This window comes from Bos mutus, chromosome 5, assembly GCF_027580195.1.
Source record: "Bos mutus isolate GX-2022 chromosome 5, NWIPB_WYAK_1.1, whole genome shotgun sequence".
In the NCBI taxonomy this organism is placed as follows: domain Eukaryota; kingdom Metazoa; phylum Chordata; class Mammalia; order Artiodactyla; family Bovidae; genus Bos; species Bos mutus.
The window spans coordinates 30,022,067-30,047,300 of NC_091621.1; the positions used below are offsets into that span (position 1 = coordinate 30,022,067).

At 36.7% G+C, this 25,234-nt stretch overlaps 1 protein-coding gene across 1 annotated transcript in view; it reads right to left on the reverse strand.

Moving 5' to 3' along the window:
• CPNE8 (copine 8) overlaps window positions 1-25,234 on the reverse strand; it is a 265,088-nt gene that overhangs the window by 103,282 nt on the left and 136,572 nt on the right. Inside the window, exons 10-11 of the mRNA XM_005887727.3 lie at window positions 22,133-22,237; window positions 20,741-20,782 (exon numbers count right to left, since the gene is read on the reverse strand). Of these exons, the coding sequence (XP_005887789.1) occupies window positions 20,741-20,782; window positions 22,133-22,237 (147 nt within the window). The remainder of the gene's footprint in view (window positions 1-20,740; window positions 20,783-22,132; window positions 22,238-25,234) is intronic.

Genomic DNA, 25,234 nt, shown 5'->3' on the forward strand with positions numbered 1-25,234 from the left:
GCAATCTTGAAAAGCGGCATTGAAGGAATCAGGTTCCATGACTTCACTCTATATATTATAAAGCTACAGTCATGAAAACACTATGATAATGGCACAAAAGCAGAAATATAGATTAATGGAACAGGATATAAAGCCCAGAAATAAACTCAGTCACCTATGGTAAATTATTCTATGGGAAAGAAGGCAAAGCTATACAATGGAGGAAAGAGTCTCTTCAACCAGTGATGCTGGGAAAACTATATAGCTACATGTAAAAAAGAAGAAACTAGAACACACCCTAACATCATACACAAAAATACACTCGAAATGGATTAAAGATCTAAACGTATAAAATCGGATATTATGAAACTGATAAGAAAACATACATAGATCACTCTTTGATATAAATCATAGCAATACCTTTTTGGATCCATCCCCTACAGTAATGAGACTAGAAACAAAAATAAGCAAATAATTAAACTCAAAAGTTTTTCCACAGCTAAGGAAACCATAGAGAAAATGAAAAGACAACCCTTAGTATGGGAGAAAATATTTGCAAATGAAGCAAATGACAAAGGATCAGTCTCCAAAATTTACAAACATAGTTCATGCAAGTCGATATAAAACAAAACCAAAAAGAACATTAAAAAAATGGGCAGAATAATTAAATAGACATTTATCCAAAGAAGACTTATCAATAGCTAAGAGGCATATAAGATGATGTTCAATATCACTAATTACTGGAGAAATGAAAATCAAATCTACAATGAGATATTACCTCACACTGGTCAGAATCGCCATCATCAAAAAATCTACAAACAATAAATGGCGGAGTGGGTATGAAGAAAAGGAACCATCTTACAGTGTCACTGGGGATATGAATTGGTACGGCTACAATGGAGAACAATATACATGTTCCTCAAAAAATAGCCATAGAGCTACCATATGATTTAGCAACTCCACTGCTGGGCATATATCCAGCAAAAAACATGGTTTTAAAGGTACACGCATGCCAATGTTCATTGAAGTGCTGTTTACAAAAGCCAAGACATGGAAACAATCTAAATGTTCATAGACAGATGAATGGATAGAGAAGATATGGTACAAAAATACAATAAAATATGACTCAGCCATTAAAAAGGATGAAATAATGTCATCTGCAGCAACATGTATGAACCTTGAGATTATCACACTAAGCAAACTAGGTCAGACAGAAAGACAAATATCATATGATACCTCTTATATGTGGAATCTGAAAAAAAAATACAAATAAACTTATTTACTATGCTTTTTTTTTCAGCCAAATCATGTTACATGTGGAATCCTAATTCCCCAGTCAGAGATCTAGTCTGTACTTGCTGCATTGGAAGGCAAATTCTTAATCACTGTACTGTCACAGATGGCCCTACAAATGAACTTATTTAAAAAACAGAAACACAGAGAAAGAACATATGGTTACCAGAAGAGAAGGGTGTCAGGGAGAGAAAGATTGGGAGTTTGGGATTGACGAGTACACACTGCTATATTTAAAATAGGTAATAGGGAACTCTGTGGGATATTCTGTAATAAAATGGGAAAAGAATTTGAAAAAGAATAGATTCATGTATACATATAATGAAATCACTTTGCTATACAACTGAAACTAATACAACATTGTTAATCAACACTACACCAATACAAAATAATTTTTTTTAATGAGAAAAAATTAAAGATAAGGAGAGAATCTTAGAAGCAGCAAAAGGAAAGCTACTAGTTGCATACAAGGGAACTCTGTAAAAATATCAATTAACTTTTCAGCAGAAATGTGGCAGAACAGAAGGGAGTGGAATGATATATATAAAGTGATAAAAGGAAGAAAATTACAACCAAGTATATTCTGTCTGGCAAGGCTCAATTCAGATTTCAAGGAGAGAATTTTACAGGCAATTGAAGCTAAAAAAGTTTATCACATCAAAAATGATTTTACAAAAAAAAATGTTAAATGGAAAATAAAAGACCACAACTAGAAATATGAAAATTATGAAAGGAAAATTTTGTTGGTAACAGCATATATACACTAAAGGTAATTAGATCAAGAACTAATAAAATCATTAGGAAGATTAAAAGACAAAAGTGGTGAAATCAACTATACCCAAAACAAGTACTGATGAGACAGATATGAAACAAAATGATATAAAGTATGATGTCAAGATCTTAAACAAGGCAGGGTGAGGAGTAAAATGAATGTACGTGATTGTTAGAATGCATTTGAACTTAAAACTATCATTCAAAAATAATCATTTACATATGAATATATATAGTCACGGAGAAGGCAATGGCAACCCACTCCAGTACTCTTGCCTGGAAAATCCCATGGACGGAGGAGCCTGGTAGGCTGAAGTCCATGTAGTCACGAAGAGTCGGACACGACTGAGCGACTTCACTTTCACTTCTCACTTTCATGCACTGGAGAAGGAAATGGCAACCCACTCCAGTGTTCTTGCCTGGAGAATCCCAGGGACGGGGGAGCCTGGTGGGCTGCAGTCTACAGGGTCGCACAGAGTCGGACATGACTGAAGCGACTTAGCAGCATATATAGTCGCATACCAAAAAATTATCATTCAGTTCAGTCGCTCAGTCGTGTCCGACTCTGTGCGACCCCATGAATCGCAGCGCGCCAGGCCTCCCTGTCCAAAAACACACAAAAAAGAAACAGGAATTCAAATATAACACAATATAGCCATCAAATCACAAGATAGCAAAATAAAAGAAACAAAAAAGAACAACAAAACCAAATAGAGAACAATGAACAAAATGACAGTAAGTATATATCTACAAATGATTTTACTTTTTCTTTCTTTCATTTTTTCTTTCCTTTCTTTCTCTCTCTCTTCCTTCCCTCACTTCCTCTTTCTCTTGCTTGCTTGCTTTCTTTGATTTTGTTTAAATTGGTATTTAAATGTTTTATAGTATTTTGTTAGTTCCTGCTGTACAATGAAGTGAATCAGCTATATGTATACGTATATCTCTTGCTCTTAGTCCTTCCTCCTCCCTTGCCCCATCCCACCCATCTAGGTCAACACAGAACGCCAAGCTGAGCTTCCTGTGCTTTATAGCAGGTTCCAACTAGCTACCTATTTTATCAATACAAATGGTACTGTATATATGAAAATCCTAATCTCCCAATTTGTTCTACCTTCCCATTCACTTCTGTATCCACATTTCCATTCTGCACATCTGTATCTCTATTCCTGCCCTGAAATAGTTTCATCTGTATCATTTTTCTAGATTCCACATATATGTGTTAATAAACAATATTTGTTCCTCTCTCTATGACTTACTCTACCTGATAAACTTTAGGTTTATCCCACATCTCTACAAAGGACCCTATTTCATTCCCTTTAGTGGCTAATATTTCACTGTATACATGTACCACATCTTTAGGGCTTCTCAGGTGGCTCAGTGGTAAAGAATCTGTCTGACAATGCAGGGAATGCAGATGTGGCTTGATTCCCTGGTCAGGAAAATCCCCTGGTGGAGGAAATGGCAACCCACTCCAGTATTCTTGCCTGGAAAATCCCATGGACAGATGAGCCTGGTGGGTTACATTCTGTAAGTTTCACAAAGAACTGGACACGACTGAGTGAGCACACACAAACATTTTATTCCATTCATCTGTCATTGTACATTTAGGTTGTTTCCATGTGCTGGGTAAATTGTGCTTCAGTGAACACTGGGGTGCATGTGACCTTTTGAATTATGGTTTTCTCAGGTGTGTGTTCAGAAGAGGGATTTCTGGGTCATATGGTAGTTTTTAGCTTTTTAAGGGAACTCCATATTGTTCTCCACAGTGGCTGTATCAATTTATAATCCCTCCAACAATACAAGAAGGTACTCTTTACTCCACATTCTCTCCAGCATTTATTGTTTGTAGATTTTATGATGATGGTCTTTCTCACCAGTGTAAGGGGATACTTCATTGTAGACTTTGTTTGCAATTCTCTAATAATTAGTAAGCCTGAGTATCTTTTCATATGCCTCTTTGGCATCTGTATGTCTTCTTTGGAGAGATATTTAGTTCTTCTTTCCAGTTTTAGATTGGGTTGCTTGGTTTTTTAATATTGAGTTCCATGAGCTATTTGTATATTTTGAAGTTTAATCTTTTGTCCATTGCTTCATTTGCAAATATCTTCTCCTATCCTGAGGGCTGTCTTTTCATCTTGTTTATGGTTTCCTTTGTTGTGCAAACCTTTTAAGTTTAATAACGTTACATTTGTTTATTTGTGTTTTTAATTCATTACTCTAAAAGGTAGGTGTAAAAATATCTTGATATGGTTTAGGTCAAAGAGTGATTTTCTTGTTTTCCTCTAAGAGTTTTACAGTGTCTGGTCTTACATTTAGCTAATTAATCCATTTTGAATTTATGCTTGTGAATGGTCTTAGGTAATGTTCTAATTTCATTCTTTCACATGTGGCTGTCCAACTTTTCCAACACCACTTGCTGAAGAGACTGTCTTTTCTCCATTATATATTCTTGCCTCCTTTGTCAAAGATAAGGTGTCCATAGGTGCATTCATTTATCTCTGGGCTTTCTATCCTTGTACCATTAATCTATATTTCTGTTCTTGTGCTAATACTATACTGTCTTGATTATTGTGGCTTTGCAGTATAGTTTGAAGTCAAGGAGCCTGATTCCTCCAGTTCTGTTTTCCTTTCTCAAGATTGCTTTGGCTATTTGGGGTCTTTTGTGTTTCCATACAAATCAACTTTTTTTGTTGTTGTTGTTCTAGCTCTGAGAAGAATGCAACTGGTAATTTGATAGGGATTGCATTGAATCTGCTTTGAGCAGTATATTCATTTTCACAATATTTATTCTTCCAATTGAAGACTGTGGTATATTTATTCATCTGGTTTCATCATTGTATGATACCTTTATACCCACTTTCTGGAGAGTTTGTTTTGTAAATGGAAGTTGAAGTATGGCAAGTTTTTTCTGCACCTATTGGGAAAGGGATATGGTTTTTATTATTCAATTTTTTAATGGGGTGTATCACACTGATTGCTTGGCAGATACTGAAAAATCCTTGCATCCATGGGATAATTCTATTAATCATGCTTTATGGTCATTTTCATGTATTGCTTGATTTGGCTGCTAATATTTTGTTGAGGATGTGTATACCTATTTTAATCCCTGATATAGGCCATTAATTTTCTTTTTTTCTGTGTTATCTTTTCTGGATTTGGTATCAGGGTGAAACTGACCTCACAAAAGAGTTGAGGAGCATTCCATTCTCTGAAATTTTGTGAAAAGTTTGAGAAGGATAGATGTTAACTTCTCTCAAAATTTTTGCTAGAATTCAGCTGTGAAGTAATCTGGTCCTGGACTTAGTTTGTGGGGAGTGTTTTGATTACTGATCCAATTTCATACTGGTCTCCATCAACGGTCTCTTTATATTTTCCACTTTTTTTCCTGGTTCAATATTGGGAGAAAGCAAATTCTAAGAAGTTGTCTATTTCTTCTAGGTTGTTCATTTTATTGGCAAATAGTTGTTCACAATAAATGCCATATATGGTGAACTCACAGCTAACATCATACTTCACAATGAAAAAGTAAAATCATTCCCTCTTTGATCAGAAACAAAAGGATTCCCACTGTCACCACATTTGTTCAACATAGTTTTGTAAGTCCTGGCCACAGCAATCAGAAAAGAACGTGAATAACATGAATCCTAATTGCAAAGGATAAAGTACATGTTTCACTGTTTGAAGATAATATGATACTATGCATAAAAAATTGTAAATATACCACCAGAAAACTTAGGGTGCAGCAACGAATTTGGTAACATTGCAGGATATAAAGTTAATATAAAAAAATTTGTTGCTCTTCTACACAATAACAACAAACTATCAAAAAGAGAAATTAAAGAAACTACCTCATTTCCAATGGCATGAAAAAGAATAAACTACCAAGGAATAAATCTACTTAAGGAGGCAAAAGACTTGTATTTTGAAAACTATAAGACACTGAAGAAACTAACTTAAGATGACACCAACGGATGGAAAGATTTACTGCATTCATGATTTGGAAGAATTAATATTGTTTAAATGACAATAATGCCAAAGGCAATCCAAAGATTTAATGTGAACCCAAAGGTATTTTTCACAAAAGTAGAACAAGTAATTTTAAAATTTGTATGGAGACACAAAAGACTGAAAATCTTGTGAAATCTTATGAAATCAGAATAGAGTTGGAGGAATAACATTCAACTTTAAACTACAGTACAAAGGAACAATAATCAAAGCAGTACGGTACTGTCACAAGATCAGACACTTAGCTCAACAGAACAGAGAGCCCAGAAGGAAATCCATACATTAGCAGTCATTTAATCTATGACAAAGGATATAAAAATATGCAATGGGGGAAATACAGTTTATTCAATAAGTGGTGCTGGTAAAATGGAAAGTTACATATAAAAAATGAGGCCAGACATTTTCCTTACATCATATAAAAAATAAACTCAAAATGGAATAAAGACATAAATGAAAGGCTAAATCTTCTAGAAGAAAACATGGACCCTTTTACATGTTCACCCTTTAACAAAAATCATAGCAATATTTTCTGGATTTGTTCCTGAAAGGAAAGGAAATAAAAGCAAAAATAAACAAATGGGACTTAGACTTAAAAAATTTTGCAAAGAAAACCATTGACAGAATGAAAAGACAAAATATTAGAGAAAATATTTTCTAATATAAGGGCTTAACATCCAAAATATATAAAGAGCTCATATAAATCAACATCAAAAAGACTCAACCAATTAAAAAATGGACCAAAGAACTATACAGACATTTTTTTTTCTGAAGAATATAGACAGATGGCCAACAAGTACATGAAAAGATGCTCAATATCATTATTCATTAGAGAAATACAAACTAAACCAGAGTGAGATACCACTTCACATCTGTCAAAATGGGTATCATGAAAAAGAGCACAAATAACAAATGTTGGTGGTTCGATGTTGAGCAAAAGGAACCCTCTTATACTGTTGGTGAGAATGTAAGTTGGTGCCCATCATGTGAAAAATAGTATGGTGTTCTCAAAAAAGGAAAAATAGAACTATTACATGATCCAGCAATTCCACTCATGCATGTATAATGAAAAACAAAATCACTAATGTGAAAAGATGCATGAGCTCCAATGTTCATAGCCGTATTATTTACAACTGCCAAGATACGGAAGCAAGCTGAGTGTCTTTCAATAGATGAATGGATAAAAAATGTAGCATCTATCTGTAATGCAATACTGCACAAAAAACAATGAAATTTTGCCATTTGTGACAACATAGATGGACTCACAGTGCATTATGCTAAGTGAAATAAATCAGACAAAGAAAGACAAATAATGTATGATACCACTTATGTATGGAATCTTAAAAAATAAGTAGGGAATTCAACAAAAAGGAAAGAGACTCACAGATCCAGAGATCAAACTAGTGGTTATCGGGGAGCGGGGGAGAAGGGCCAGCATAGAGGCAGTGAATTATGAGGTAGAAACAATGACATATAAAATAAATAAGCTAAAAGGATATAGTCTACAACACAGTAAATATAGTCAGTATTTTGTAACTGTAAATAGAGTATAACCTTTAAAAATCATGAATTATTCTGTTGTACATCTGTAACTTATATAATATTATACATCAACTATACTTCAAAAAAGATGCAAACTGATACTAACTTCAATTAAAAAGACATAGAGTGGATCAATGAATTAAATTACAAGACTCATATGTATGTGGCCTACAAGAGACTCATTTCAGATTTAAAGAGACAGTCTGAAAGTTGATAGGATGGAAAATGGTATTTTATGTGAATGAAAACAAAACACACAGAAAAGGCTATGGTATGAATACATATATCAGACCAAAGATACTTTAAAACAAAATTATAAAGTGAGACAAAGAAGCACATCACATAATTTTAGGGGCTGATCCAACAAGAAGATATAACAATTATAAATACATATTCTCCCAGCCGACAAGTTCCTAATAGATAAAGCAAATATTTACAAAAATTAGCCTCCAATTAAAATAAATTAAATAATTTAAAAAATCATCATGTTGTGCACCTTAAACATACACAATGTTGTATGTCAATTATATCTAAATAAAGTTTGGAAAAAAAATAATGGGAGCAGTTGAGAGTAACACAATAATAATAGAATTTACATTCCATTTATATTGACAGAGAGATGCAGAAAAACTATGAAAATACCCTGAACTTTAGAGCACATGGACTAATAGATACAAATTGAACATTACATCTAGATGCAATAGAATATATGCTCTTTTCAAGAGCTTATGGAATGTTCTTCAGCATAGATCACATGCTAGACCACAAAACAAATCTCAATAAATTTAAGACAATAATAATAATATCAAGTATCCTTTCTAGTCACAAAAAAATGAGGTTTGAAATCAACCATGAAAGAAAGAAAGGAAGGAAGACAGAAAGAAGGGAGGAAGCTAGGAAGAGGGAGAGAGGGAGCAAGAGAGGGAAGGAGGGAGGAAGGAAGGAAGGGAGGAAGGCAGGAAGGAAAGAAGATGGGAAAAATGCAAACATGTGGCACCTAAAAAATGTGCCAGAAACACTATGAACCAGTACAGCAGTGGTCTCAACTGGAGGCTTCCCTGTCCTTCCCCATCTCTTGGAGCTTGTTCAAACTCGAGTCCATTGAGTTGGTGATGCCATCCAACCATCTCATCTTCTGTTGTCCCCTTCTCCTGCCTTCAATCTTTCACAGCATCAGGGTCTTTTCCAATGAGCTGGCTCTTTGCATCAGATGGCCAAAGTATTGGAGCTTTAGCTTCACATCAGTCCTTCCAATGAATATTCAGGGTTGATTTCCTTTAGGATTGACTGGTTCAATTGCCTTGCTGTCCAACAGACTCTCATGACACTTTTCCAGCACCACAGTTTGAAAACATCAGTTTTTCAATGCTCAATTCAGTTCAGTTGCTCAGTTGTGTCTGACTTTGAAACCCCATAGACTGCAGCATGCCAGGCCTCCCTGTCCATCACCAACACCCAGAGCTTGCTCAAACTCATGTCCATTGAGTCGGTGTTGCCATCCAACCATCTCATCCTCTGTTGTCCCCTTCTCCTCCCACCTTCAATCTTTCCCAGCATCAGGGACTTTTCCAAGGAGTCAGTTCCTCCCATCAGGTGGTCAAAGCATTGGAGTTTCAGCTTCAGCATTAGTGCTTCCAATGACTATTCAGCACTGATTTCCTTTAGGATTGACAGGTTGGATCTCCTTGCAGTCCAGGGGATTCTCAAGAGTCTTCAACACCACAGTTCAAAAGCATCAATTCTTCAGTGCTCAGCTTTTTTTATAGTCCAACTCTCACATCCATACATGACTACCGGAAAAACCATAGCCTTGACTAGACAGACATTTGTTGGCAAAGTAATGTGTCTTCTTTTTAATATGCTGTCTAGGTTGGTCATAGCTTTTCTTACAAGGAGCAAGTGTTTTTTAATTTCATGGCTGCAGTCACCATCTGCAGTGATTTTGGACCCCAAGAAAATAAAGTTTCTTACTGTTTCCATTGTTTTGCCATGAAGTGATTGGACCAGATGCCATGATCTTTGTTTTTTGAATGATGAGTTTTAAGCCAGCTTTTTCACTCTCCTCTTTCACTTTCATCAAGAGGCTCTTTAGTTCTTCACTTTCTGTCGTAAGGGTGGTGTTATCTGCATCTCTGAGGTTATTGATATTTCTCCTGGCAATCTTGATTCCAGCTTGTTCTTCTTCCAGCCCAGCGTTTCTCATGATGTATTCTGCATATAAGTTAAATAAGCAGGGTGATAACATATAGTCTTGATGTACTCCTTTCCTGATTTGGAACCAGTCTTTATTAGAATTATACTTCCCAAGATCTATCTTGCATATACCTTTTAGTTAAGCACCAATGTGAAATGTTTATATAATTTTCTTTAAAATCTTATTGAAAATAAGAAAAATATTTTTTCCTTGAAATACACATCTGAGAGAATATATAATCAAAGTGAGTGAAAGAATATGAAAATACAAAAAATTAAAATATTGTTGCATAAAGACTGGAGTGTTTTGTTAAATCAATCACATGGTAACCTGTTTGGCACACAATAATAATTTATTCTAAAATTAATAGAATTAATTGGATCATAAATAAATAAAAACAATTAGCATTTTTAAAAGTTTCAAGTAAGTGATAGGTAATGGAATAAGAAAATATACTGATCCCATCATTAAATATGTGTTTAGGGCACTAAAGATTAATTGCAGGCAAATTGAAGTCTATTGCTAGAAAAAGACTAATCAGAATATGTGAGGAAATTAAAATAAATCAGAAAAATATAAAGGTATATATAAAAGGCTCCTTGTAAATGAGTTATAATGACTCAGAAAACTTAAATTCTTGAATGAAGCACTGAACCAGGAATCACTGTTATTTCATACCATGATGACCTATAATTATGTGTATAAAACATCAAATACATTTAACAAATATTACTTTCAAAAGCGACATACAAGAGACTGATAGCATTTGGATAGCATTTTACAGATTTATTTATTTATAAGTATTATCACTTTATTTTTTTATTTTCTTTTTTTTAAATATAAATTTATTTACTTTAATTGGAGGCTAATTACTTTACAATATTGTATTGGGTTTTCCATACATCAACATGAATCTGCCACAGGTGTACACTTGTTCTCCATCCTGAACCCCCCTCCCACCTCCCTCTCTGTACCATCCCTCTGGGTTTGAATCAGTTCTAATGAGGTGGATGAAACTGGAGCCTATTATACAGAGTGAAGTAAGCCAGAAAGAAAAACACCAATACAGTAAACTAATGCATATATATGGAATTTAGAAAGATGGTAACAATAACCCTGTATGTAAGACAGCAAAAGAGACACAGATGTATAGAAAAGTCTTATCACTTTTTAAAATGACTACATTTGATAAAATGCACAGTAATAAAAATGAAATTTTTGCTCTCTGTTCAAAGGACACTACAAGCCAGGATTTTATGACTGGAAGTTCACTAGTTCAACTGTTTCATCAAATCATTTTCTGGGAGATAGCAAATTACTCAGTGAGTCTTTTACAATCAGTCCTACATTGGAACCACATGGTTTTAAGGCAGAGCTGTCCCATTAATGCACCCTGAATTTCAAATTAAGCTACTAACTCAGCTGAAGCAACTGGAAGAATTTGAATCATTTTAAGGATACTACTACTGATTGCTCTGTAATCTAGACAAGTCAGTTTCTCAGCATTTCAGCTTTTCAATTGTTAAAATGAGGTTTAAATATTCTTCCCTCACATGATTTGAAGATATGGTAGGAATTATGGGAATGATTTTAGAAAAGTGGTATAACTGGTTGAAATTAAGTACATCAGATCAGATCAGATCAGATCAGTCGCTCAGTCGTGTCCGACTCTTTGAGACCCCCATGAATCGCAGCACGCCAGGCCTCCCTGTCCAACACCAACTCCCGGAGTTCACTGAGACTCACGTCCATCGAGTCAGTGATGCCATCCAGCCATCTCATCTTCTGACGTCCCCTTCTCCTCTTGCCCCAATCCCTCCCAGCATCAGAGTTAAAATAATCATACCAAGGTGATGCAATGTCTCTGTGTTCACAGGTCATTGTTAATGTGTTTTAATGTGTTTAGACTTTAAAAAACAGTACCAATGACTATAATTCTTTTATTTTAAGATCAGAATACACATTTTAATGTCAGATGGCTGCTTGCTCAACAGCATTATCACATTTTTGTATGTCTCATAGATGCACAAGATATTTGCTACAGAATTAATTTCAAGTATATGTTTTCAGACAAATACAGCATCAGATTTCTAAATTAAAGATCACACAAATTCCTGAAGTTCCTAATCAGTGAATATTATTGTTGCTGTTAATCAGTCACTAAGTTGTGTCTGACTCTTTGCAATCCCATGTACTGCAGCATGTCAGGCTTCCCTGTCCTTTACCATCTCTCAGAGATTGCTCAAATTCATATCCACTGAGTCAGTGATGCTATCCCCATCTCATCCTTTGTCATTCTCTTACCTCCTGCCCTCAGTCTTTTCCAGCTGGTCAGCTCTTCACATCAGGTAGCTAAAGTATTGGATCTTCAGCTTCAGCCTCAGTCCTTCCAATGAATACTCAGGGTTAATTTCCTTCAGGATTGACATGTTTGATTTCCTTGCTGTCAAAGGGATTTTCAGGAGTCTTTTCCAGCATCACAATTGGAAAGCATCACTTCTTCAGTGCTCAGTCTACTTTATGGTCCAACTCTCACATCTGTACATGACTACTGGAAAAAGCAAAGCTTTGACATTAGGATCTTTGTTGGCAAAGTGATGTCTCCGATTTTTAATACACAGTCTAAATATGTCATAGTTCTTCTTCCAAGGAGCAAGCATATTTTAATTTCATGGCTGCCATCATTATCCACAGTGATTTTGGAGCACAAGATAATGAAATCTGCCACTTTCCCCCCATTTATTTGCCATGAAGTGATGGGACTGGATGCCATTAACTTAGTTTTTGAATGTGAGTTTTAAGTCCAGATTTTCACTCTGATCTTTCACCTTCACAAGAGGCTCTTTAGTTCCTCTTCACTTTCTGTCATTAGAGTGGTATCATCTGTATATCTGAGGTTGTTGATATTTCTACCAAGCAATCTTGATTTCAGCTTGTGCCTGATCCAGCCTGACACTTCGCATGATGTACTCTGCATCAAGTTAAATAAACATGGTGACAATATATAGCCTTGTCTTACTCCTTTACCAATTTTGAACCAGTCCATTGTTCTATGCTTGGTTTTAGCTGTCTTGACCTGCATACAGGTTTTTCAGGAAGCTGGTCTGGTATTTCCATCTCTTTAAAATTGTTCCACACTTTATTTTGATCCATGCAGTCAAAGGCTATAGCATAGTCAATGAAGCAGACGTTGATGCTTTTCTGGGAATCCCTTTCTTTTTCTATGATCCCTTGGATGTTGGCAATTTGATCTCTGTTTCTGCTGTCCTTAGTAAATTCAGTTTGTACATCTGGAAGTTCTCAGTTAACATACTGTTGAAGTCCAGCTTGAAAAATTTTGAGCATTACCTTCCTAGCATTGAAATGAGCACAACTGTACTGTAGTTTGAACATTCTTTGGTATTGCATTTCTTTTTGAATGGAATGAAAACTAACCCTTTCCAGTTCAGTGGCCATTGCTGAGTTTTCCAAATTTGCTGGCATATTGAGTGGAACACTTTAACAGCATCATCTTTTAGGATTTGAAATAGCTCTGCTGGAATTCCATCACTTCCACTAGCTTTGTTCATAGTAATGCTTCATAATGCCCACTACTTAAAACTCAACATTCACAAAACTAAGATCATGGCATCTGGTCCCATTACCTCATAGCAAATAGATGGTGAAACAATGAAAACAGTGAGAGATGTTATTTTTGGGGCTCCAAAATCTCTGCAGATGGCGACTGCAGCCATGAAATTCAAAGACACTTGCTCCTTGGAAGAAAAGCTATGACCAACCTAGACAGCATATTAAAAAGCAGAGACATTACTTTGCCAACAAAGATCTGTCTAGTCAAGGCTATGGTTTTTCCAGTGGTCATGTATGGATGTGAGAGTCGGACTATAAAGAAAGCTGAGTGCTGAAGACTTGAAGTTTTTGAACTGTGGTGTTGGCAAAGACTCTTGAGTGTCCCTTGGACTGCAAGGAGATCCAACCTGTCAATCCTAAAGGAAATCAGTCCTGAATATTCATTAGAAGGACTGATGCTGAAGCAGAATACTTTGGCCACCTGATGCAAAGAACTGACTCATAGGAAAAGACCCTGATGCTGGGAAAGATTGAAGGCGGGAAGAGAAGGGGACAACAGAGGATGAGATGGCTGGATGGCACCACCAACGTGATGGACATGAGCTTGAAAAGGCTCCAGGAGTTGGCGATGGACAGGGAAGCCTGCAGTGTTGCAGTACGTGGGGTCACAAAGAATCGGACATGACTGAGTGACTGAACTGAACTGAATGCTCACTATAGTTCACACTCCAGTATATCTGGCTCTAAGTGAGTGATCATACCAGAGTGGTTATCCAGACCACCAAGGTCTTTTTTTCCTAGTTCTTCTGTGTATTCTTTCCACCTCTTCTTAATCTCTTCTGCTTCTGGTGAGTCTTTGCTGTTTCTGCCCTTTATTGTGGCCATCTTTGCATGAAATATTCCCTTGGTATCACCAATGGTCTTGAAGAGATCTCTAGTTTTGCCCATTCTGTTGTTTTTCTCTATTTCTTTGCATCATTCATATAAGAAGGCTTTCTTATCTCTCCTTTCTATTCTCCATAAATCTGCTTTCAGTTGGGAATATCTTTCCCTTTCTCTTTGCCTTTTACTTCTCTTCTCTTCTCAGCTATCAGTAAGGCCTCCTCTGATAATCACTTTGCCTTCTTGCATTTCTTTTTCTTTGGGATGCTTTTGGTCACAGGGTCTTGTAGAATATTACAAACCTCTATCCATAGTTCTTCATGAATCCTGTCCATCAGATCTAATACCTTGAATCTATTCATCACCTCTACTGTATAATCATAAGGTATTTTATTTAGGTCATACCTGAATAGCCTAGTGATTTTAGCTACTTTATTCAAGAAAGCCTGAAGTTTGCAATAAGGAGCTCATGATCTGAGCAACAGTCAGCTCCAGGTCTTGATTTTATTGACTGTATGGAGTTTCTCTATCTTCAGCTGCATAGGACATAATCAATCTGATTTCAGTACTGCCCATCTCATGATGTCCATGTGTAGAGTCATCTCTTGTGTTTTTGGAAGGGCATGTTTGCTATGCCCAGTGTGTTCTCTTGGCAAAACTTGTTAGCCTTTGTTCTGTTTCATTTTGTACTCCAAAACCAACCTTGCTTGTTACTCCAGGTTCTCTTGACTTCCTACTTTTGCATTCCAATCCCCTATGATGAAAAGGACATCTTTTTTTTTTTTTTTTCTTTTTAAGCTCTAGAAGGTCTTGTATATCTTCATAGAACTGTCTAGTGATTGGGGCACAGACTTGGATTCTTCTGATGTTGAATGGTTTGCATTGGAAACAAACCAAGATCATTCTGTCATTTTTGAGACTGCACCCAAGTACCACATTTTGGATTCTTTTGTTGACTATGAGGGATACTCCATTTCTTCTAAAGGATTCTTACAGTAGTTGATAAAATGATCAAATTAATTAAATTTTCCCATTCCCTTCCATTTTAGTTCACTGATTCCTAAGATGTTGATGTTCACTCTTCCCATCTCCTGCTTGACCATGTCAAATTTTCCTTGATTCATGGACCTAACCTTCCAGGTTCCTACACAATATTAGAGTCTATAGGCTTTATGGTAGGTCTAAAGGCAATCTTCAAAGGGACTTATGCCAACCCGCACCTCCCAGAACTGCAGCTGTCAGTCCCCTTGTCCCTGCTGCAGGACATTGCTGATGCATGCCTCTGCCCGAGACCTTCAAACACTCACAGGAAGGAGAAGAAGAGCCCACGTCCTTCTACTCTGTCATCTCTGGGAGAAGCAAGAACTACAATCCCATAGCCTCCAGAATGAAAACCACAATCACAGGAAAGTAACCAAAATGATCACACAGATCACCGCCCTATGCAACTCAATGAAACTATGAGCCATGCCATGCAGGATTACCCAAGATGGATGGGTCATAGTGTAGAGTTCTGACAAAACGGGTTCACTGGTGAAGGGAACTGGAAATCACTCCAGTATTTTTTTCTCAAGAACCCCATGAACACTATGAAAAGGCAAAAGTTATGACAGTGGAAGATGAGCTCCCCTGGTTGGTAGGTGTCCAATATGCTACTGAAAAAGCAGGGTAGAAAGAATGAAGAGGCTGGGCCAAAGAGGAAATGATGCTCAGTTGTGGTTGTGTCTCGTGGTGAAAGCAAAGCCTGATGCTATATAGAACAATCAGGGAATATTATTAACACTTCAATTATATAATGCACCTTAGCAAATAAAATATAATATAAGCATGTAACACTATCACACATTTTTCACTTCAATTTTTGACTGAAATACTTTCTGGATTGAAACATCAAATTACTCTATTTACTTCTTATGATTAAACTTATAGACAAAATAATACATATGTCTGACCAGTTTTTCTCCACTTTATAAGGGAAAACTCTCAACTTGTATCAAATTCAGAAAATCAAACTGATTTAAGAATAAGACAATTGATATAAAGTTAGTTATATCACTGTATATGAACTTTATTAAAACAGAAACCTCAAATAAATACAGCAAGGAGACCAACAGGGGGAGCTCTCCTGCCCTGTAACAATAGAAGGGCTCCAACAATATAAGAGCTTCCGAGGTGAGGTGGCTCAGTGCTAAAGAATCTGCCTGCCAATGCAGGAGTTGTAGGAGATGCGGGTTGGATCTCTTAGTCAGGAAGGTCCCCTGAAGGAGGAACTAGCAATCCACTCCAGTATTCTTGCCAGGAGAATCTCATGGAGAGAGGAACCTGGCAGATGACAGCTCATGGGGTTGCAGAGTTGGACATGAATGAAGCAACTGAGCATGCACATACATGCAAAGCAGAAGAAACTTCCTCTTCCTTCTTGACAAGGACTCAGAAAATCAAAAGCCACAGACTCTTTCATTGTTATGGCCCTCCCAACTCCCTTTTCTCTATAAATCAGCACCTCCACTTGCCTGCAGGGACTTGCACATGAGTTGTCCTGGTCACAGTCTCTGAATTGAGATTCTATACTAATCAAAGATAAAGCCTTCTTTGGTCAAGGAATATTTGGCAGCTTATTTGTTTCAGGTCAATAATTTTATTACACTCTACAGAGTGCTATCCAATATGACAATTGACAACCAGATGTTGCTATAGGGCACTTGAATTGTAGCCAGTCTCAACTGAGATGTACCATAAGCATGAAATACCATATCAGATTTCAAAGACTTAGTATAAAAATTTAAAATTTTCTCTGTAATAAGTTGATATTGATTGCATAATTAAAAACATTTTGCACATATAAAATTAAATATTACATCAATTTCACTGGTTGAGTTTTACTTGTTAATGCTGACACTAGAAAATTAATATGTACATAAGTTTCACTGGTTTAGTTTTACTTCTGTGCAAGGGAGTTATTTCCTGCTGTATCAATCAACAAGGATGTCATAGCCATCAGGGATTCCCACCCTCCAAATGTGAATTTCTAAGCCCAGGAATAACAATATCTGTTATCTGGAAGCCATCAGCCAACTCCCATGGTGAGCACTGGCCCCAGCTAGCTGAGATGCATATGAAAGGAAAGATTTCAGCAAGCCTAGACTCTTGCATCTTCCCAAACATAGAAAAGCACTAAGTTCCTTGAGATTTCTGGTTTTCCTTAATTAACAATCATCTCCTGATGTTCAAACTATCTGCCCCTTGTTATGAGCTTCTATATAAACGTACTCCTCTCCCTCCACCTCCTTGGAGCAGTTATCTCAGGATTACTTGAGATGATGTTTCTCAGGCTTGAAGTCCTAAAAATTCCCACCAAGTAAAACATAACTCCTAACTTCTAAACTGTAACTATTTTTTTTACACTGACACTTGTTAATGCTGCCACTAGAAAATTTGAAATACATATGTGACTAACATTGTATTTCCAGTGATCAAAACTAAGTTGAGCTGTCAAAAAGGGGAAAAAAAAAAATGATGGAATCCACCAAGCAAATACTCTTCCTTAAAAAGAGGAATCAAAAGCACTGATATACACTTAGATATACAATTTAAATAATGATACACCTATAGTATTTGAGGACTGGAAAAGGTCAGTTTTCATTCCAATCCCAAAGAAAGGCAATGCCAAAGAATGCTCAAACTACCACACAATTGCACTCATCTCACACGCTAGTAAAGTAATACTCAAAATTCTCCACGCCAGGCTTCAGCGATACGTGAACTGTGAACTTCCAGATGTTCAAGCTGGTTTTAGAAAAAGTAGAGGAACCAGAGATCAAATTGCCAACATCCACTGGATCATCGAAAAAGCATGAGAGTTCCAGAAAAACATCTATTTCTGCTCTATTGACTATGCCAAAGCCTTTGACTGTGTGGATCACAAGAAACTGTGGAAAATTTTGAAAGAGATGGGAATAGCAGACCACCTGACCTGCTTCTTGAGAAACCTATATGCAGGTCAGGAAGCAACAGTTAGAACTGGACATGGAACAACCGACTGGTTCCAAATAGGAAAAGGAGTACATCAAGGCTGTATATTGTCAACCTGATTATTTAACTTCTATTCAGAGTACATCATGAGAAATGTTGGGCTGGAAGAAGCAGAAGCTGGAATCAAGATTGCCGGGAGCAATATCAATAACCTCAGATATGCAGATGACACCACCCTTATGGCAGAAAGTGAAGAGGAACTAAAAACCTCTCGAAAGAGGAGAGTGAAAGTGAAAGAGTAGAGTGAAAAAGTTGGCTTAAAGCTCAGCATACAGAAAACGAAGATCATGGCATCTGGTCCCATCACTTCATGGGAAATAGATGAGGAAACAGTGGAAACAGTGTCAGACTTTATTTTTTGGGCTCCAAAATCACTGCAGATGGTAACTGCAGCCATGAAATTAAAAGATGTTTACTCCTTGGAAGAAAAGTTATGACCAACCTAGATAGCATATTGAAAAGCAGAGACATTACTTTGCCAACAAAGGCCCGTCTAGTCAAGGCTATGGTTTTTCCAGTGGTCATGTATGGATGCGAGAGTTGGACTGTGAAGAAAGCTGAGCGCTGAAGAATTGATGCTTTTGAACTGTAGTGTTAGAGAAGACTCTTGAGAGTCCCTTGGACTGCAAGGAGATCTAACCAGTCCATTCTGAAGGAGATCAGCCCTGGGATTTCTTTGCAAGGAATGGTGCTAAAGCTGAAACTCCAGTACTCTGGCCACCTCATGCGAAGAGTTGACTCATTGGAAAAGACTCTGATGCTGGGAGGGATTGGGGGCAGGAGCAAAAGAGGATGACAGAGGATGAGATGGCTGGATGGCATTGCTGACTCGATGGACGTGAGTCTGAGTGAACTCCGGGAGTCGGTGATGGACAGGGAGGCCTGGCATGCTGCGATTCATGGGGTCGCAAAGAGTCGGACACGACTGAGTGACTGATCTGATCTGAAGCATGAAAATAACATCAAACTCATACATCTCCATCAGAACTCTTGTGTGGCCAGGTGCACTGTAAATAGGTATTATTTTGAAAGGAACCTTTTTTTTTTTTTCTGAGCAATAGGTCACAACAGTGGGCTTAGGTGTGCTCTGTCACTTCAGTCATGTCCAACTCTGTGTGGCCCTATGAACTGCAGCCTGCCAGGCTCCTCTGTCCACAGGATTCTCTAGGCAAGAATACTGGGGGTTGCCATGGACTTCTCCAGGGGATCTTCCCAACCCAGGGATCGAACCTGGATCTCTTATGTCTCCTGCATTGTCAGGCAGGTTCTTTACCACTAGCACCACCTGGGAAGCCCATGGGCTTAAATACTTAGCATTTGAAAAGGAACGCATTTGAGTCAGTTCTAATGAGGTGGATGAACCTAGAGCCTATCACACAGAGTGAAATAAGTCAGAAAGACAAAACAAATATTGTATATTGATGCATATATGTAGAATCTAGAAAGACTACTGATGAACCTATATGCAGAGCAGTAATGGAGGCCTAAAGATAGAGAACAGACTTAACGGACACAGGGCTGGGGTGTGGAAGGAGAGGATGCATTGTAAGGAGAGAGTAACATGGAAACATATGTATTACTATATGTAAAATAGATAGCCAATGGGAATTTGCTATATGATTCAGGGAACTGAAACCAGGGCTTTGTAACAAAGAGGTCGGATGGACAGGGAGGCGGGAGGAAGGCTCAAGGGAGAGGGGACATAGGTTTAGCTATGGCTGATTCATATTGATATTTGGCAGAAACCAATACAATATTGTAATGCAATTATCCTTCAATTAAAAATAAATAAATTTAAAAACACACCTCAATATCAGTCTTACTTAAAACATTAGAAATAGTGAGAATATATCTAAAGAAAAAACAGTGGTGTGTTCCTCTCTTACTTATTAACATGTTGCGCTATGCAGAGGGAAACCATAATTTCAGAACTCTGCTTACCTATTTTTATTGGCAATTAGCAGACATAATTCTAGAGTTTTGTTTTATTGTTTGTTTGTGAGGTATGTGCTCCTTTTTTGTGGAAGGGGAGCTCAGATGTGTTCCCATGGATGATGTGCGGTAGAAAGGTTATAGAAATCTTCAGAGAGATTATGAGATGCAGAAATTTGAGAATCACAACTCTACAGCTATAAAACTAGATGTCTATAAATTGTACACAATGAGAAATCAAGTCCAAGTTGAAAATCTTTACTATATTACTAGTAATCTTTAATATGTTACTAGCAATTTTAGTAGTTTCTAAAATTACTATATTTTTATTACTATTAAAAATAGAGGAAGACCTCTATTTTATTTTGCAAATTGAATACACTCATTCTTAAAATATCATGTGAACACTTTAGTAACAGAAAAACAAGACAAAAATACACAATTCAAAATTTAAAATGGGAAAATGTGGTCATTTCAGTATATTTGCTTCTTAAAGCATATTAATTTGTAAAAGCAAAAACAAAACAAAAGACAATGTCTTACCTTCCATCTCGATTCCAGTCATACACCTCTACTTTGACGGTTCTGTCCATGGTGAAAACATACACACAGGGTAAAGTTATTTAGTAAGATCAAATTAACATATGACTGAAAGTTAAAAAATAAGTTATAGACTTTCTTAGATAAAATATTGTATACTTTCAAGTTTTACAAAATAAAGCTGATTTTCTGATTTTAATACTAGTCTTCAATTTTTACTTTAAAATAGGTTTTTAAAATCACATAGATTTTTAAATTCTTTAAACAGAATAGGAAATTAAACAGGAAAACCATTTATAGTTTGACACAGCTCTTCAATGAGGAGCATAGAGCTACTTTTCCAGTCTTCAAAACCATTGACTTCGTGTTTTGACATTGAGTTTGTATTTCTCAAACTCAGCATATATTAGAATCACATGGAAGGCTTGTAAAAATGTGAATTATGTGACCTCATGCCCAAGTGTTTCTGGTTCAGTAGTCCCGGGGGTGGGCCCAAGAACTTGAATTTTTACAAGTTTCATCAGGTGATGCTGATGCTGCTAACTGTATTATACAAATCATGGTCTTAGAAAGAATGAGTCCAATTAAATAAAGTTGTGACATTATTAAATGAATAAAGTGACAGGCAAGTAGCATAATACATTTTAAGAACATCTAATGACATATTGGTAATGGATAGTTTTTCCTATGATTTTAGTTAATAGAATAAATTTTCGTTTTTCTAATATACAAGTAGTAAGATAAAATATGTTTTGGGGTGAGAAGGGGTTTTTATATAGTAATCTTATAATCCATCTTCATAAGAAAAAGAAAAAACTTTGATATGAATAAATCTTCAGGTATATTGTGGGAAGATCTTTAGGGCCACATGACCTACTTATTTGTAAAACACCAGAATCTCCCTGTTCTAGATCTGTAGAACTTTTATAACTCAGTGACCATGAGAATGATGATGTCAAATAGGATTCTCAGGAGTAAACAGGGTTGATAACATACATAATAATAATTTTACATCTTTTGTATATTTACTTATTCCTTTCTAGAAAGATAATACCAAATGAAAACCTATAAAAGTTTTCTGAGGCTATAAAAATTATGGGATACTTTTGCATATGTTAAAATAAACAAATATTCAATATATTTTTAGCACTTTGCACATTTTTGTTTTTGAAAATTCAGTCAAATCAAAATTTAATTAGTCAAATTATTCCTCTTGCCCATATCATTATGGGTAAAAAATGTTACTTAAAAAATTCTTAATAAGTCAACTATGCTTTGGTAAATACACATTTACATTGGCAAAGAAGCCATCTTAATTTTAAAAATTCAACTTAGACTATTGGATACAAAATCTACAGTGATTAAAACTCTCAGACAAGTTGACACTTATTTTACCTGTCATAATCGCCATTACATAAAGCTCTTACTGAGATCTTGAATGCTTGCCATACAGGATTTAGAGTGTTTTTGACAACTTCTGTTTTATGACAGATTGTAAAACTGTAAAAAAAAAAAAAAAAGTTTTCCAGTTATTTTCATGATTTAGTTCTAATATATGCCTTAGCAATCATTTCTTTCTTTATATTTTGTTCAGAATACAGGTTGCCTGTCCCTCTGTTACTGTTATATCAGTCAATAAAAAGATTTGCTGTTTCAAAACTTTAAAGATTAGCTCATCATAACATATGGCAACTCACTCCAGTATTCTTGCCTGGAGAATCCCAGGGACAGAAGAGCCTGGTGGGCTGCCATCTATGGGGTCGCACAGAGTCAGACACGACTGAAGCAACTTAGCAGCAGCAGCAGCATCATAACATAAAGCAATGAGGGAATTTCCTGGTGGCCCAGTGGTTAAGAATCCACCTTGCAATGAAGGGGACACCAGTTCTATCCCTGGTCTGGGACGATCCCACGTTGCCATGGGCCAGCTAAGCCCATGCACCACAGCTTACTGAGCCTGCACTCTGGAGCCTTTGAACTATTAACTACTGGGCCCATGTGCCGCAACTCCTGAAGCCCGCATGCCCTAGAGCCCGGGCTCCACAAGAGAAACCACCACAGTGAGAAGTCTATACACCACAACTGGAGAATAGCCCCTGGTCTCTGGAACTAGAAAATGCCCACGTGTAGCAACAAAGACCCAGCACAGCCAAAAATAAATGAAAAAATATTAAAAAAATTAAAAATTGCAATTGTGCAATGAGTTTACTAAAAATGACCTGAACATTCAATAAATCCTAAAACTGCTGTGTAAATAATCTCTATAAAAATTGTAGTGACATGTTGCAGTGAAAAGTATCTATCAGTCACTAAACATGAAGGTTATCAGTAATTTTGAGAAATTTATTGGAATACTGGGCACAAAAATCTGGTTAGAATGAGTCTAAGAAAGAGAAGAGAAACAGGCAGAATGTGTAAACATTTTTGAGCAGTTTAGCTGTAATAAGAAAAAAGAGAACTTGAGGATAACTTAAAGGGGAAAGATTAGTCAAGTGAAAGGTGTGTTTTTTGTCACTTTTTAGTTTTTTTTTCAAGATGAAGTTAAGAACAACAAGCGTGTATGCTAAAGGAAAAATACATTAGAGAAAAGACTATTTGTGATGTATGAGTGAAAGGGGAAGAAGGCTAGAGTAATGTCCTGAAGTAGATGGAAGTGGATAGGACAGAGGGCATCAAAATGGAGTAGTAGGCCTTGGAAGCACTTGGATAGTCATTTTGCAGAGCATTTGGGAAGACCAAACACAGGGGTAGATATTGTGATGGGATCTTAAGGAATTTCTCCATTTGCTTGCATTGTCTTATTAAATAGGAAACAAGATAAACAGTAAATAAGAAAGAGGGAAAAAGTCCATAACTGTCTGGGAGAGAGGAACATTGATGGATTAAGAAAAAGGAATGATTTCTGAGGAGGGTCAAAGGCTTATTTAAGATTAACATAATGGATTTATAGTAGAGACCATTCAATATGTGGTTCTTTTTTTTAAATCTAAACTGTTGCTTATTCCTAGAGGGAAGAAAGATAGCAATTAAAGAATATATAATAAGCAGTAGAATCCATGAAACCTTAAACTAGTTTTCTGATTCAAATTTCAGTATTGTTTCCACCAAGCCATTTAATCTCTGGACATCAATCAGGTCCTGGTAATATTCTTGCCAGTGGCACCCCACTCCAGTACTCTTGCCTGGAAAATCCCATGGACAGAGGAGCCTGGTGGGCTGCAGTCCATGGGGTCGCTAGGAGTCGGACACGACTGGGCGACTTCACTTTCACTTTCATGCATTGGAGAAGGAAATGGCAACCCACTTCAGTGTTGTTGCCTGGAGAATCCCAGGGATAGGGGAGCCTGGTGGGCTGCCGTCTATGGGGTCACACAGAGTCGGACATGACTGAAGCTACTTAGCAGCAATGCAAATTTATGCAGCAGTTCAAGAGCTATAAAATGTTTTAAATGATCTTGGTTAGAACAATACCTAAATTCAACTTTCACTAAACCCTTAGGCATGTAGTGTTCTAAATGCAGGGATCCCTCGTATAGTCATGATCATGAGAGTATTATATAACTACACCATGATGAACATATTGCAACTAGACCCTATAAGAAAATAATTCCATTTTGAAAGGGCACTGAGTCCATTTTCCTCTTCACGGTCAAGAAAGGGTCTCTCTTCATTACGAGATCAAAGAGAAACATAATGTGAATGGATCATGTTTTCAGTTTAAGATTTATGGCGTTAGCACTACACTCTTCCTGTTAGTAGCCTTACCTGTCGAAAGAAACTCATGTTACTAAATTGACAGAGCTCAAGAGAATATGTGTTTGTATAATGTGGTCAAATGCTCTCAAAGTTGAATCACCCAAAGCAATATAGGAATCACCCAGGGCAAAAAAACATTAAAAGAAACATAAATGATAGAGAAAACTCTAAAGGATTAATCAAAATTACTTTGAAACTTCTCTTAATAAACTGACTCACCTTCTTAGTGAGCTACTTATAAACTAAGTAGTCATCTGTCATTCTCATTTGTAAAGCACTTATGGCAGAAAGTGAAGAAGAACTAAAGAGCCTCTTGATGAAAGTGAAAGAGGAGAGTGAAAAAATTGGCTTAAAGCTCAACATTCAGAAAACTAAGATCATGCCATCCGGTTCAGTCACTTCATGGCAAATAGACAGGGAAACAGTGGAAACAATGGCTGACTTTATTTTTGTGGGCTCCAAAATGATTGCAGATGGTGATTGCAGACATGAAATTAAAAGACGCTTACTCCCAGGAAGGAAAGTTATGACCAACCTAGACAGCATATTAAAATCAGAGACATTACTTTGTCAACAAAGGTCCATCTAGTAAAGGCTATGGTTTTTCCAGTGGTCATGTATGGATGTGAGAGTTGGACTATAAAGAAAGCTGAGCACTGAAGAATTGATGCTTTTGAACTGTGGTGTTGGAGAAGACCCTTGAGAGTCCCTTGGACTGCAAGGAGATGCAACTGGTCCATC